This window comes from Amblyraja radiata, chromosome 29 (assembly GCF_010909765.2).
Source record: "Amblyraja radiata isolate CabotCenter1 chromosome 29, sAmbRad1.1.pri, whole genome shotgun sequence".
Taxonomy (NCBI): domain Eukaryota; kingdom Metazoa; phylum Chordata; class Chondrichthyes; order Rajiformes; family Rajidae; genus Amblyraja; species Amblyraja radiata.
The window spans coordinates 33,021,410-33,038,366 of record NC_045984.1 but is presented as its reverse complement, the minus strand read 5'-3'; the positions used below and the strand labels follow the sequence as shown (position 1 = coordinate 33,038,366).

Below are 16,957 nucleotides of genomic sequence, written 5' to 3'. Positions count from 1 at the left end.
AGCAGCGTTCAGTTTCCTGATCCACGGGATCCATTCCTGTACCGGTCCCTTTCCCCACTTCATGCAGTCGTTCGGCAGCATTGTGACACAAGGCTTCATATCTTCACATTGTCCTGCCCCATATCACTTCTCCATGAGAATCCTTGTACAATATGTACACTTGGAAGTCTAACACTGGACTTCAGGAAGTGCAAAGTCATCTTCATTAGCTCCTGTCACAGCTCTTTCTTGATATCTTCATTCCCCTTGGTTGCCACCTCATTCTGAACGAGATTACTCACAGGCTGAGCAACTCGTTCATAGAAACATAGGTGCAGGAGTAGGCCATTCGGCCCTTCAAGCCAGCACCGCCATTCAATATGATCATGGCTGATCATCTAAAATTGGTACCTCGTTACTGCTTTTTCCCCATATCCCTTGATTCCTTTAGCCCCAAGAGCTAAATCTACTCCTTGAATAGTCTGGGGTGCAGACCATCAGTTCTAGCTAGTTCCAGATAAATGTTTGTCCTCAAAAGTCTTCAATAAGTGCTCTCCATGTTGGGGGAGTCCAGAACCAGGGGTCACAGTGTAAGAATAAGGGGTCGGACATTTAGGACTGAGATGAGGAAAATCTTCTTCACCCAGAGAGTTGTGAATCTGTGGAATTCTCTGCTACAGGAAGGCAGTGGAGGCCAATTCACTGGATGTTTTCAAGAGAGAGAGTTAGATTTAGCTCTTGGGGCTAACGGAATCAAGGGATATGGGGAGAAAGCAGGAACAACATGTATTTTGTGTGTCTTGTTGCTTTTTATTGGTATGACTGTATGGCAAATGAAATTCCTCGTATGTTGCAAAACATACTTAGCTAATAAAGTGTGATTATTATTATGATGATGATCTGGAGGTGTGCGTTCGTTTTCACACTTCTGTACCTCTTGCCTGATGGGAGAGGGGAGAAGAGGGAGTGACCGGGGTGAGACTGGTCCTTGATGATGCTGCTGGCCTTGCCGAGGCAGCGTGAGGTGTAGATGGAGTCAATGGAAGGGAGGTTGGTTTGTGTCTGACCTGCACTTTGTCTGCTTGTAGCTGTGTTTCAAGCTGAGTACATCGGGGAGGAAGTGGCTGTGAAGAACATCAAATGCGATGTCATGGCTCAGTCCTTCCTGGAGGAAACGTCTGTCATGACGTAAGTGGGATATTTGTTATACTGATTGTATTGGGAAGGGTGATTATAGGGTGATGGGCTGTATATATGACTAAGAGATACTGTATAGTATATGAGGGTTTTTCTCTCTTCTTTTTTATGGCTTTGTAAATATTTGATTAGTGTATAAATGTAAATAATTTGGTGTGCATATAGCTGCTAAATTTGTATAAGATAATTATAAGCAGTTGAATAAGGGGTGGGAATTAATGAGCTTTGGCTTCTTCCTGCTCCTTTTCGGACACATACTATTTCATTTATTTATAGATATTGTTTACAACACTTGTTTTTTGTTTGCTGTTTCACACTTGCTTTTTAATCTTTTATTCTGTTCGAAATAAAGAATTAAATATAAATATAAAATAAAATATGTTCCTCGAAGTTCCCCCCTTCCTTCCTCAGCATGCTCATTCATGCTGTCACAGAGTCACAGGGTCACAGGGTCACAGGGTCACAGAGTCACAGGGTCACACAGACACAGACACACAGAGTCACAGAGTCACAGAGTCACAGAGACATTGAGACACAGAGAGTGTCACAGAGAGTCCTATCATGCCAATACACCTTTCTGGACAAGAGGGTGTGAGCTATAGGGAGAGGTTGAGCAGGCTGGGACTCTATTACTTGGAGTGCAGGAGGATGAGGGGGCATCTTATAGAGGTGTATAAAATCATGAGAGGAATAGATCGGGTAGATGCACAGAATATTTTGCCCAGAATAGGGGAATCGAGGACCAGAGGACATAGTTTCAAGGTGAACCCTTCAAGGGAAAAGGATTTAATAGGAATCTGATGGGTAACTTTTTCACACAAAGGGTGGTGGGTGTATGGAACGAGCTGCCACAGGAGGTAGTTGAGGCTGGGACTATCCCAACGTTTAATAAACAGTTACTCAGGTACATGGATAGGACAGGTTTGGAGGGATATGGACCAAAGGTAGGTAGGTGGGACTAGTGTTGATGGGACATGTTGGCCGGTGTGGGCAAGTTGGGCCGAAGGGCCTGTTTCTACACTCTATGACTCTATCTTTAGAATGGAGATGAGGAAGAATTTCTTTAGTCAGAGGGAGGTGAATCTGTGGAATTCATTGACACAGACGGCTGTGGAGGCCAAGTCACTGGGTATTTTTAAAGTTGAGATTGGCAGGTTCTTGCTTGGTAAACTTATTCTCCTGTGTGAATTAAAAGTACGAAGCGGAGTAGATCTAATGAGAGGCTGAATCTCAAAGTCATGGAAGGTGCTGTGGGGTTTTAGTTTTGGATGTGGCCACTAGGTGGAGCAGCAGCCCCAATTTTCACCCTAAGCAGGTTAGGTTAGTATTGTCCCGTGTACCGAGGTACAGTGAAAAGCTTCTGTTGCGTGCTAACCAGTCAGCGGAAAGACGATGCATGATTACAGATGAGCCTTTTGTAATCATGTACAGATACAGGATAAAGGGAATAACGTTTAGTGCAATTTAAAACCAGTAAAGTCCGACCAAGTCACAACTTATAGGAGTAGAATTAGGCCATTCGGCCCATCAAGTCTACTCTGCCATCAATCATGGCTGATCTCTGCCTCCTAATCCCATTTTCCTGCCTCCTCCCCATGCCACCCATTCTAATCAAGAATCTGTCTATCTCTGCCTTAAAAATATCCACTGGCATGGCCTCCACAGCCCTCTGTGGCAATGAGTTCCACAGATTAACTACCCTCTGACTAAAGCAGTTCCTCCTCACCTCCTTTCTAAAAGAGCGCCCTTTAATTCTGAGGATGTGACTTCTAGTCCTGGGCTTTCCCACCAGTGGAAACATCCTCTCCATATCCTAGCCTGAGGATCACCAGGTCCTGGGAGTGTTCCCTAATTCTCTCCCATCCCATCTTGTACATGATGCATGGAATTATCAAGTAGAGAATGGGAACAGGCACCATGTGGATATTCTTCCGTCTGCCTGACACCCAGCTGAGACCGAGGCAGAATGGAGTCAACAGATGGGAGGTTGGTTTGTGTGATGGTAGCAGCCCAGACCATCACACAAGCCAACCTCCCTTCCATTGACTCCATCTACACCTCACGCTGCCTCGGCAAGGCCAGCAATAAACTAAACTCAAACCCAAACTTGTCAAAGAACAAACTGAGCCAACAGTGGAAGTTCTGACCCTCTCATTTGCTTCTTTTCAAACAGTAAACTGCAGCACAAGAACCTGGTGAAGTTACTGGGAGTTATTCTGGACAAGGGGCTGTATATCGTCACTGAGTTCATGAGTAAGGTATGTACTCTGTAATCCATTCCCTCCTTTGCTTCCTATTTGGTCCACCATCGATCAGTGTAGTGACTGGGCCCCGTGTAATGGTGCATTTTAGAAAAAAAAATCCAATAAACCTCATAGAAAATATGTGCAGGAGTAGGCCATTCGGCCCTTCAAGCCAGCACCTCCATTCAATATGATCATGGCTCATCATCTAAAATCAGTACCCCGTTTCTGCTTTCTCCCCATATCCCTTGGTTCTGTTAGCCCTGCAACCTAAATCTAACTCTCTCTTGAAAACATCCAGTCAATCTGCCTCCACTGCCTTCTGTGGCAGAGAATTCCACAGATTCACAACTCTCTGGGTGAAAGAGTTTTTCCTCATCTCAGTCCTAAATGGCCGACCCCTTATTCTTAAACTGTGACGCCTGGTTCTGGACTCGCCCAACATCGGGAATATTTTTCTTGCATCCACCCAACCCCTAAACTGCAATGTTCACACAGTCTTTTACAAATAAAAAAGCACTTACATTTTCATTTCACATTCATGGCTCGAAGGATTTTCATCATCAGAGAAGTATTTTGTATCTCACTGTTTAGGAACCTGAGGGGTAACATTTTTACACAAAGTGTGGTGGGTGTATGGAACGAGCTGCTGGAGGAGATAGTATTTTTTTTATTAGTACGGGTAGCAGGGGTTATGGGGAGAAGGCAGAAGAATGGGGTTGAGAGAGGAAGATAGATCAGCCATGATTCATTGGAGGAATAGACTTGATGGGCCGAGTGGCATAATTCTGTTCCTGTAATTTATGAACATGAGTTGAGGCAGGGTCTATCGCAATGTTTCAGAAACATTAGGACAGGTACATGGATTGGACAGGTTTAGAGGGATATGGACCAAACGCAGGCAGGTGGGACTAGTATATATGGGACATGTTGGTTGGTGTGGGCAAGTTGGGCTGAATGGCCTGTTTCCACGTTGAATGACTATGTTGCCATAGAAGGAAATGTGGCGATCTACACACTCGAGGAGCAGTGAACTGAATGGGCAGTGGGAATGTTGCATCGCCTCTAAACATTGTTGTCTCTGCTTTTGTCTAGGGGAACCTTGTCAACTACTTGAGAACCAGAGGCAGAACAGTCATCAAAACCAGAGAGCTGATCAAGTTTGGGCTGTGAGTTCCAGATCCGACTCCGATCCACAATCCTCGAGCGGCACTGTCTTCCCTACTCTGCTGCAGAGTTGGTGCATGTCAGGTCCAGTTCCATAAATGCCAACTCCCACACACCCCCCACACCCACACCCACACTCACACCCACACCCACACCCACAGTGCAGGCAGAGTGAGCCAGGCTAACGTCCCACTGCTTGTGGCTTTGATTCGAGTTGTTAGATTTTAGAGATACAACACGGAAACAGGCCATTCAACCCACCGATTCCGCGCTGACCAGCGATCACCCCATACACTAGCACTATCCTACACACTAGGGACGATCTACAATTTTTACCATAACTAAAGTAACCTACAAACCTGTACGACTTTGGAGTGTGGGAGGAAACCAGAGCACCCGAAGCAAACCCACGTTGCCACAGGGAGAACGTGCAAACTCCGTACAGACAGCACCCGATGTCAGGATCGAGCCCGGGTCTCTGGCGCTGTGAGGCAGCAACTCTACCGCTGCGCCACCGTGCCGAGTCCAGAGAAAACTGATGTTTTCCTGCAGATAACGATCCAACAAAATGTCGTTAAATCCCGTGTTTCTTGCTTGGACCATTCCAACTCACTGATGAAGTTGCAAGGCCCAGAATAACCGGATGAATGGGTGGGCATGTGTGGAGACAAACCAGGGGTGGGAATCAATGGTTGGCCCATGCCTGGCATTGAGGTTTGTGGAGAAAGTCCAGCGTCATCGCAAGGATGGAGGTGACGTGAAAAGACATTGATGGAGATTTGTCTCAGGTCATTGAAAGGTCACGAGGACTAGGAGTAGAATTAGAACATTCGGCCCATCAAGTCGACTCCACCATTCATTCATGGCTGATCTATCTTTTCCCTGTGAACCTCATTCCCCTGCCTTCTCCCCGTAAACTTTGACGCCTGTACCAGATTACCCGATGTTGGGGGAGTCCAGAACCAGGGGCCACAGTTTAAGAATAAGGGGTAAGCCATTTAGAACGGAGACGAGGAAACACTTTTTCTCACAGAGAGTTTTGAGTCTGTGGAATTCTCTGCCTCAGAGGGCGGTGGAGGCCGGTTCTCTGGATACTTTCAAGAAAGAGCTAGATAGGGCTTCTTAAAAATAGTGGAGTCAGTGGATATGGGGAGAAGGCAGGAACGGGGATGATCAGCCATGGTCACATTGAATGGCGGTGCTGGCTCAAAGGGCCGAATGACCTACTCCTGCACCTGTTGTCTATTGTCCATTGTCTATTCCAATTTCCACAAATTTACCATCCTTCCGGCTAAAGAAATTCCCCCTCATCTCCATTCTAATGCTACTTCCTTTATTCTGAGGCTGTGCCCTCTGGTCCTAGACTCTCCCACCGGTGGAAACATCAAACAGAGGTGTGCAGAAACGGACCTTGTGTGTAGGATAGTGTTAGTGTGCGGGGATCGCCGGTCGGCGTGGACTTGTTGGGCCGAAGGGCCTGTTTCCGCGCTGTATCTCAGAATAATAAAAAGACTGACTGTGTGTTCTCCCCCCCCCCCCCCCCCCCCCTCGTGGCCAGAGATGTCTGTGAAGGGATGGAGTACCTGGAATCCAAGAAGCTTGTTCACCGAGACCTTGCGGCCCGTAACATCCTCGTCTCACATGACAACATGGCCAAGGTCAGTGACTTTGGACTGGCCAAAGGAGTGTCCAGCAGCCAGGACCAAGCCAAGCTGCCGGTGAAGTGGACAGCACCAGAGGCGCTGAAACACCAGGTAAGGCCAGGCCATGGTGGGTGGAATGGAGCCGCCCCTACACATGGCTCATGCTGTCTGATCAGTGCAGGAGTGGAGGCTTTCCTTCCTCCCCACGCACCAGCCTCCCGCAACTCAAACCATCCACCCTTACACAAGTGGGCTCAGCCAGTGAGTAACGGCAGATTAATGGATCACAGGGCAGCTCTAACACACACACACACACACACACACACACACACACACACACACACACACACACACACACACACACACACACACACACACACACACACACACACACGCGCACACACACACACACACACACACATACACACACACTGACACACACACACTGACACACACACACACACACACACACACACACACACACACACACACACACACACACACACACACACACACACACACACACACTGACACACACACACACACACACACACACTGACACACACACACACACTGAGACACACACACACACACACACACACACACACACACACACGTGCACACACACACACACGTGCACACACACACACACACTGACACACACACGCACACGCACACACACACACACGTGCACACACACACACACACACACACACACACACACACACACATACTGACACACAATATTTACTGATGTCTCCATCTATCTACAGGGGACAGTCAGATTAGATAGTTTTGTCCATGGTCCACACACATGATCAAGTTTCACTTTAATTTTAACTTGTGAACACATTGAGTTACAGGACAAGACTCTCCGATAATCAATGGGACAATTCCTGCTACAAAGCAGCACCTGGGAGATACAATGGTGACACTTAACCTCACAATCACCACTCCTCAGTCTATACAAATCTGCCAGTGTCCTTTCAAAACCCTTCATCTAGGATCTCCTCCAATTACAGAGGGGCATGGAACACTCTTAGCTTTAGCTCGGTTCCTGTGCTGGTGCTTCTGATCGTTGCTCCATTCATTGTGTGGTGTGTGGACGGGACTGTCCGGGTCACTGGGGAACGAGAGCCAGTGGGGACAGAGGTAACTCAATCCCATCCTCTGAAGGTAGACACAAAAACCTGGAGTCACTCAGCGGGTCAGGCAGCATCTCTGGAGAAAAAGGAATAGGTGACGTTTCGGGTCGAGACCCTTCTTCAGACTGAGAGTCGGGGGAGAGGGAAACGAGAGATATCGACGGTGATGTAGAGATATAGAGTCAAGTCAAGAGTCAGGTGTATTTTATTGTCATGTGTCCTGGATGGGCCAATGAAATATAGAACAGATGAATGAAAGATATGCAAAAAAGTAAAATTTATAAAGAAAACAGGCCATTGTTAGCTGTGGGTACAATCCATCGGTATAAATATTGATTTCTCTAACTTCAAGTAACCCTTGCTTTCCCTCTCTCTCCATCCCCCCCCACCCTAGTTTCACTGTCCTTCTGATTGAATATTACTGATTGCACGCCTCCTTGTCACCTTCCCCTCAGCCAACAGTGAACCATATTCCATTTCCTTGATCAGCTTCACCTCTGATCTGGTTTTTTTTTCACGTTTTACCCTTCCATATCTCTGTGTCTCCCCCACTGAATCTCAGTCTAGAGAAGGGTCTGGACCCGAAACGTTACCCATTCCTTCTCGACAGAGATACAGCCTGATGCGCTGAGTTACTTTGTGTCTATTTAAGAATAACCTCCTGGCTTGGTGTTTGTGATAATGTTGTGAACATTCTGCGTGTAATTACCCGCAGGGGGGGGGAATGTCTGTAACACGTCGCCTGATTTCTTCCAACAGAAATTTTCCACAAAATCCGATGTCTGGAGTTATGGAATTCTCCTCTGGGAGCTGTTCTCATACGGCCGGGCACCTTACCCCAAACTGGTGAGTGGTGTTAATCTGGCTGCACTGTGGCACGTTTTAGTATCCGCAGTTTAGTTTAGTTTAGAGATACAGCGGGGAAACAGGCCCTTCGGCCCACCGAGTCCGCGCTGACCAGCGATCCCCGCACACTAACACTATCCTACACACAATGGGGACAATTTACATTTATACCATGCCAATTAACCTACAAATCTGCACGTCATTGGAATGTGGGAGGAAACCGAAGATCTCGGAGAAAACCCACGCAGGTCACGAGGAGAACGTACAAACTTCGTTCAGACAGCGCCCGTAGTCGGGATGGAACCCCGTCGGGCTTCTGGCCCTGTGAGGCAGCAACTCTACCGCTGTGCCACAGGACACAACCCTCTCTAAAAACAGCTGCTAACATACACTGGAGCCCATTGGAAGGCAAATGGCTGCTTGCACTGTCTCCCAAAGTCTCTCCCCACTTTCTACGTCAATGTAATTATTATATTTGCAGTATCACACAAAACTTTTACTAATTTGTAGTCTGCTTATAAATCAATGATGCAATGGAACTTTATTTTCACAAACCTAGATACAGTGATTCTTTGTTTTGAATACAATCTGGTAAAATCAGTGTGGGTGTCAGAGATTATGTGGAGAAGGCAGGAACATGGGGTTGGGAGGGAAAGATAGATCAGCCATGATTGAATGGTGGAGTAGACTTGATGGGCCGAATGGCCTAATTCTGCTCCTATCACTTATGAACTTATGAAGAATAGATAAGTACAAACGTGCACCGGTTGCAGTGTAATAGTGGACTTCACCGAGACGCTTTTCTGGTGCCAGCATAGTTTCAAAGTTTGTAAGAGTGCAGCCTTATCTTGGCCGCAAAGGCCCGTTGCCATGGCGACACCGATTGTCTCCTCTGCCTGCCGCCATTTTGGAAACGGCCCATTGGCCAATGTCCTTCGCCATCACCGACTACGTTCCAGAAATTCCAGAACTTATTTAGTTGTTTATGTTGGTGTTTGCAGAGTATTATGTTTACATAGCAGTTCCCTTCTGAAGAAGGGTCTCGACCCGAAATATCACCTATTCCTTTCCTCCAGAGATGCTGCCTGTCCCGCTGAGTTACTCCAGCATTTTGTGTCTATATTCCTGCACACTATGTTTACATATCTACTGTGCCGTTGCAAGTAAGAATTTCATTGTTCTGTTTCAGGGGCATATGACAATAAAACTGTTCAGTTTAGTTTATTGTCACGTGTACCGAGATACAGTGAAAATATTCTGTTGCGTGCCATCCAGTCTGGGGAAAGACATGATTGAGAATTAAGGGACAGAAGTTTAGGGGTAACATGAGGGGGAACCTCTTTACTCAGAGATTGGTAGCTGTGTGGAATGAGCTTCCAGTGGAAGTGGTGGAGGCAGGTTCGATTTTATCATTTAAAAATAAATTGGATAGGTATATGGACGGGAAAGGAATGGAGGGTTATGGTCTGAGTGCAGGTAGATGGGACTAGGTGAGAGCAAGTGTTCGGCGTGAAGGGCCGAGATGGCCTGTTTCCGTGCTGTAATTGTTATATGGTTGTTATATGGTTATATGATTACAATCGAGCCATTTACAGTGTACGGATACATGATAAGGGAATAACGTTTAGTGCAAGGTAAAGCCAGCAAAGTCCGATCAAGGATAGTCCGAGGGTCACCAATAAGGTAGATAGTAGTTCAGCACCGCTCTCTGGTTGTGGTAGGATGATTCAGTTGCCTGATAACAGCTGGGAAGAAACTGTCCCTGAATCTGGAGGTGTGCGTTTTCACACTTCTGTACCTTTTGCCCAAAGAAGTCAAGTAGAGAGCCAGGGATAGAAACAAAATGCTGGAGTAACTCAGCAGGACAGGCAACATCTCTGGAGGCGCTGGAGATGGTGCTGTGAATGGGTTAAAGAGAAGCCATGTAGAATGTGCTGGCGTTTCCTCAGCCCTGTCGACTCTCTCGGCTCACGATGTTCTTGGCAGCCCTGTTGCTGTGGGATTAAACCTTCCTGCCTGTAATCTCCCATTATCCTCCCCCCCACCCACAGACCCCTCCCTTTATCCCCATGTGATACTTAATTACCTGTTAAATGGGAGCCGCTCCTTGCAGAATCCCAACGAGAGGTTAGTGTGTGTGTTGGACAAGTCGGATCACACTGCAGCTCTGTGGCTGCCCTGCTAATGTCCCTCACACAAAGCCCCCATCGCTTGTCGTTTTCGACAGGAACCATCCTCGCTGCCTCTTCCCGCTCAAATATGCTGAGTCAGGCAATCCTCAGACTATCCTTGATCGGACTTTGCTGGCTTTACCTTGCACTAAATGTTATTCCCTTATCATGTATCTGTACACTGTGAATGGCTCGATTGTAATCATAGGAAACATAGAAAATAGGTGCAGGAGGAGGCCATTCGGCCCTTTGAGCCAGCACCGCAATCATGTATTGCCTTTCCGCTGACTGGATAGCACGCAACAAAAAGCTTTTCAATAGCCAATAGGTGCAGTAGTAGGCATTTGGCCCTTCGAGCCAGCACTGCCATTCAATGTGATCATGGCTGATCATCCCCAATCAGTACCCCGTTCCTGCCTTCTCCCCATATCCCCTGACTCCGCTATCTTTAAGAGCCCTATCCAGCTCTCTCTTGAAAGTATCCAGAGAACTGGCCTCCACCGCCCTCTGAGGCAGAGTATTCCACAGACTCACAACTCTCTGTGTGAAAAAGTGTTTCCTTGTCTCCGTTCCAAATGGCTTACTCCTTATTCTTTTAGTTCTTCCACGGTACACGTGACAATAAACCAAACTCATAACTCATTGTTTCCTGAAAAAATTCCAAGCTTCTTGGGTCATGCAGCACAGAAACAGGCCCTTCAGCCCAAGGCGTTCATGCTAACCGCCAGTCCCCATTGCAGGTGCAAAAACGAGAAGTTTGAAGTGTTTCAATAGCTTGAATGTGAATTGTTTTACTTGGTTAGTTCAGAACAAACTGCAAGTTTTTCAACTTTTCCAGCTTTTCAACTTGCTCCAATGTAGACTAGTACCATTGCATATCGAGGCACGTCACATCCTGCCCCCCCCCCCAACACACATTCTGCCCTCTGCTGACCACCAGTGGAGCCTGCATCAACTGCATCATTTGTCACTGACCCTCCCCCTTCCAGCAGTCAGATGGAACAGTCAGTTTGGATAAGATAGCCACAAAATGCTGGAGTAACCCAGCGGGACAGGCAGCATCTCTGGAGAGAAGGAATGGGTTGAGACCTTCTTCAGTCTCGACCCGAAACGTCGCCCATTCCTTCTCTCCAGAGATGCTGCCTGTCACGCTGAGTTACTCCAGCATTTTGTGTCCATCTTCATTTTAAACCGTCATCTGCAGTTCCTTCCAACACAGTGAGTTTACATATTGTGTTGTGCTGCTGCAAGTAAGGATTTCATTGTTCAATCTGGGACATATGACAATAAAAGGAGATGAGGAGAAATTTATTTCGTCAGAGGGTGGTGAATCTTTGCCACAGAAGCCTGTGGAGGCCAAGTCAATGGATATTTTTAAGGCAGAGATAGATAGATTCTTAAATAGCACATGTGTCAGGGGATATGGGGAGAAGGCAGGAACGGGGTACTGATTGGGGATGATCAGCCATGATCACATTGATTGGCAGTGCTGGCTTGAAGGGCCGAATGGCCTACTCCTGCACCTATTGTCTATTGTCTATTGTCTAAGGCAGGGGAATGGGGTTAGGAGGGAGAGATAGAACAGGCATGATTGAATGGCAGAGTAGACGTGATGGGCTGAATGGCCTAATTCCATTCCTATAACTTGTGAACTTGCCTGTACTGTCTCTCCTGGGTACAAAACGGGATTACAAAATGCTCTCTCTCTGTTTCCCTCTAGTCACTGACAGACGTGTCGGAGCGAGTGGAGAAAGGCTATCGCATGGAGTCGCCTGAGAAGTGTCCGGTCCCCGTCTACGAACTGATGAGATACTGCTGGGAACACGACCCTGGCAAACGGCCCACCTTCAAAAAACTCAAGGAGAAGATGGAAAAGGAAGGACGGAAGTCAGAATATGTTTGAAGAAAAAACTATTTGAAGGACAATTTGGAATAGCCTTAATAGATTTTATTGGACTAATATTTCCAGGTGGATCATTTTCAGCAATTAAGATTAAAATGAGCAGCGATACGGGATAAATGGTCATTGATGTTATACAGAGTGATCAGGAATATGCCTTGTGCCTGCTAGATTCTGGAATAGGCAGCATACAACCCAGCGCTATGAACATTGACTTCCCTAACTTCAAGCAACCCCCTCTCTCCATCCCTTCCCCTTCCCAGTTCTCTGTCTCTGACTACATTTTATCTGTTTGTTTTGTTGTTACCTTCTCCCAGCTAACAATCTTATATTCTACATTTTCCTTGATCTCCATCCCCTTTGTCCTGTTTTCACACCTTGCACTTCCTTATCTCCCTCTCCCCTGACATCAGTCTGAAGAAGGGTCTCGACCCGAAAAACGTCACCCATTCCTTCTCTCCAGAGATGCTGCCTGCCCCGCAGAGTTACACCAGCATTTTGTGTCGATCATTGGTGTAAACCAGTGTCTGCAGTTCCTTCCTCCACCTTGTGTCGACACATGACTGTTGTGAGTGATCAGCCGTACTCTAACACTATCCTACACACACTGGGGAAAATTTACAATTTTTACCGAAGCCAATTAACCTACAAACCTGCACGACTTTGGAGTATCGGAGGAAACCGGAGCACCCGGAGAAAAACCGTGCAGGTCACGGGGAGAACGTACAAACTCCATACAGACAGCACCCGTAGTCGGGATCGAACCCGGGTCTGTGGAGCTGTGAGGCAGCTGCGCCACTGTGCCGCCCCATGGTGGGGTAGTAGGTGCTCTGTAAAAGCAACATAAACTGTGGCGTTGTATAGTTTTCATTACAAACCGTATCAATGGAAGAGCAATTGTGTTAAGTGTAATTTACCTGAAGCTGTTGAATTGCAATGAGTTGGTGTGAAGAGCATGTCATCATCTGGTGGGGTCTGGGCTACTTGTTGCTATACTCCATCACCACTTGTGATCTCATCATCCATCTAATTCAAGTCATAATTAAACTGTGATGAGACTATTGTATCATATGAATCACAGGCTGGATTGACAGATAAAGCTGCAGGAGCCATTTAGCAATCATTCCAGGTTCATCCTCACGATAGCCTAATATTTTCTTTCTTAAATTTGTATTTGGGTGTTTGCATAAATAAGGAAACCGACCTGTGACGTGGGGAGCTAAATTTGAAAGTTATGAAATCATAATGAAAGGTAGATGAATATGCTGGAGAAACTCAGCGGGTGAGGCAGCATCGAGACCCGAAACGTCACCTATTCCTTCGCTCCATAGATGCTGCCTCACCCGCTGAGTTTCTCCAGCATTTATATCTACCTTTCATTACGATTTCATTCTTTTTTTTCTTCGATTTTTCCAGCATTTGCAGTTCCTTCTTAAACAAATTATAATGAAATATCTGTTTTTTAGAAGCTTCATTTGTTTTTGCAAACTTTGCTCCCAGGACTGGTCCTGTTTTGGGGATAGAGTGAGTTGAACAGGACATGATCCTGGACTCATTACAGAATTGCATTATCCCACCAGTAAGGTGTTTTTTCATTGCTCCCTGCAATCAGCAAATTTACCTTCACATTCATCTTTGGTATGAACCAGCATCTGCAGTTTCTTCCTACACATTGACCCAGCTGACTGTTCTAACACAAGGCTCGCTGAATACGTGTGCAAGTGACATTGACTCACACTGCCCAGTGAGCAGATTATTCTTTAAAACAAAAGAGATCGACACAAAATGCTGGAATAACTCTGGAGAGAAGGAATGGGTGGTGTTTCGGGTTGAGAGCCTTCTTCAGACGTCTGAAGAAGGGTTTCGACCCAAAACGTCGCCCATTCCTTCTCTCCAGAGATGCTGCCTGTCCCACTGAGTTACTCCAGCATTTTGTGTTTATATATGTGCATGACATGCACAGTGAGACACACGTGATTTGCAGAGTTGATTGGTTCAATAAAGCATGTTGACATGATCTTGCAGCTCTCTCTGTGTCCATCTATATAATCTGGAAGCCACCAGTCACTTGTAAACTCAGTCTAAATCCACAGATGGCCATGGAGGCCAGGTCAATGGACATTTTTACAGCAGAGATTGATAGATTTTTGATTAGTATGTGTGTAAGGGGTTATGGGGAGAAGGCAGGAGAATGGAGTTAGGAGGGAGAGATAGATCAGCCGTGATTGAATGGTGGAGTGGACCTGATGGGCCGAATGGCCTAATTCTGCTCCTATCACTTATGTCCATAGGAAACGCTACTTTGCGGGAAGCAATAATAATTGGATACAAGGCACAGGAGAAATGAAAACACGGTGCGTAATATTTCCCGTGTAGGAACTGTGCCGCAGTTGGAGAAGGGACAGGACACGGTGGCAGCTGAGGCCCAGGCTAGTGACAATTAAAGGACAGTGCACATGATGGGAGCCACACTCTGGCCGCAGGGATAGGAGGAGCTTGGGACATGGACAACCTTCACACAACCTGATGACCAAACCTGTGGCTGGGATAACGTGTGATGGAAGGAAGTGTATATGTTGGTTTAAATCAAAGATAATCATCATCATATAATCATACTTTATTAGCCAAGTATGTTTTGCAACATACGAGGAATTTGATTCGCCGTACAGTCATGCCAATAAAAAGCAACAAAACACACAAAATACATTTTAACATAAACTGCAGAATCAGGAGATATGGGGAGAAGGCAGGAACGGGGTACTGGTTGGGGATGATCAGCCATGATCACATTGAATGGCGGTTCTGGCTCGAAGGGCCGAATGGCCTCCTCCTGCACCTATTGTCTATTGTCTATAGCACCGCTCTCTGGTTGTGGTAGGATGGTTCAGTCGCCTGATGGCAACTGGGAAGAAACTGTCCCTGAATCTGGAGGTGTGCGTTTTCACACTTCTGTACCTTTGGCCTGATGGGAGAGGGGAGAAGAGGGAGTGACCAAGGTGCGATAGATTGTAAACAGATTGTATAAAAAGTACAAGCTTGAAGAGTTAAGATTAAATACACATTAGACATTGCTCTGTGTTAATGTCGGCCGGGGTCTGGTGAACAGGCCAGCTGCTGGAGTTCTGCTGTGGAGCAGCTACTTCTTCTTGCGTATGGCGTGCAGTGCCGTGCACAGCCTAAAGTTGTTGGACAACTTGTTCTATTTGTTCTTATTTGATTTGTGCACGCCGGGTTGATTGCATTCATCGAAACAGGGCGGGCCACGTGAAGGTTGCAATCTTCCACCCCATGGAGCAGCTGAGGCAAAGAGGAATTCCAGGAGTGGTTCTGGGGAAGTAGCAGACTTCAGGAGACACTGTGTAAATGGAGAAGAGTAATACAGGGATTAGACACAAACTCAATCACCATTCGAATAGCTGAGATGAATACAAGTGCTGATTGGAATCTAAGCCCCAGCTGCGCTAATCCTTGTACGTAAAGAATACAAGATTGTTTTCAATGTGAGAGCCAGGACCGGCGGAATTATTTTATTATCAAATTAAATGGTAAATTAGGGACGTGATATTGTCCCCACCATTGGCCCCGTCCGCAGTCATCTATCTAGAAAGTAAATATATATATATATATATTAATTTAATCGTGAGTCTGTCAGCTGTCCGACGGATACACAGAGAGAGCCACGGTTAGATTGGAGGAGTGGTGCAGAATGTGAAACACTAACCTTTCATGGAGTGGCACTGTCTAACTGAGCTGCAGTCTTGGCATCAATATAAATGAGGCTGGCACAGCAGTGTGTTGTTTAATCATTGGGTCAGGGGTAAGTTAACAGGGGTGCATGGAGATGCAGGGATTGGAGGAATATGATTCATGTACAGGCAGATACGAGTTCATCTTGGCATTATGTTCGGCACTGACATTGTGAGATCATTTAGTTTTTTCGTTTTAGTTTATTTTATTGTCACGTGTACAGAGGTACAGTGAAAAGCTTTTTGTTGGGTGCTAGCTGTCCAGTCAGTGGAAAGGCTATACAGGATTATACTCAAGCCGTCCACAGTGTACAGATACAGGATAAAGGGAATAACGTTTACAGTCCTGTAAAGTCTGATTACACGCAAGATAGAGGCCTGTAAAGTCTGATTAAAGATAGTCTGAAGGTCCCCGATCAGGTAGATGGTGGTTCAGGATTGCTCTCTGGTGCGACTTGGGTGGGGGAGGGATAGAGAGAGAGAGAGAATATCGATGCTACCTGAAGTTAATGAAATCGATTGTAATCATGTATTGTCTTTCCGCTGACTGGTTAGCACGCAACAAAAGCTTTTGACTGTACCTCTTGGAAATGCAGCCGTGGTTCATTGATTTGCCACTAACCTGAACTTTTCCCATTCTCAAGACCCTATCCAAAGTTTAGCTTAGTTTAGAGATACATCGTGGAAACAGGCCCTTTAGCCCACCGTGTCCACGCCGACCAGCGACCCCCGCACACTAACACTATCCTACACACACTAGGGTTAGTTTACAATTTTGTCAAGCCAATTAACCTGCAAACCTGTGCGTCTTTGGAGTGTGGGTGGAAACCGGAGCACCCGGAGAAAACCCACGGGGAGAACGTACAAACTCCTAACAGACGGCGCCCGTGGTCAGGATCGAACCAGGGACTGGTGCCGTA

General features: G+C 46.4%; 1 protein-coding gene across 3 annotated transcripts in view; it reads left to right on the top strand.

The window, feature by feature from the left end:
• Positions 1–12,623, top strand: part of matk (megakaryocyte-associated tyrosine kinase) — a 45,463-nt gene extending 32,840 nt beyond the window's left edge. For 2 of the 3 annotated variants that reach the window (XM_033047240.1, XM_033047241.1), the window contains 6 exons: positions 1,068–1,167; positions 3,350–3,434; positions 4,515–4,588; positions 6,145–6,340; positions 8,134–8,220; positions 12,112–12,623. In XM_033047240.1, the coding sequence (XP_032903131.1) occupies positions 1,068–1,167; positions 3,350–3,434; positions 4,515–4,588; positions 6,145–6,340; positions 8,134–8,220; positions 12,112–12,294 (725 nt within the window). In that variant the 3' untranslated portion in view covers positions 12,295–12,623. The remainder of the gene's footprint in view (positions 1–1,067; positions 1,168–3,349; positions 3,435–4,514; positions 4,589–6,144; positions 6,341–8,133; positions 8,221–12,111) is intronic. The other variant, XM_033047239.1, reaches the window with a different exon arrangement.
• Positions 12,624–16,957: the final 4,334 nt, after the last annotated feature.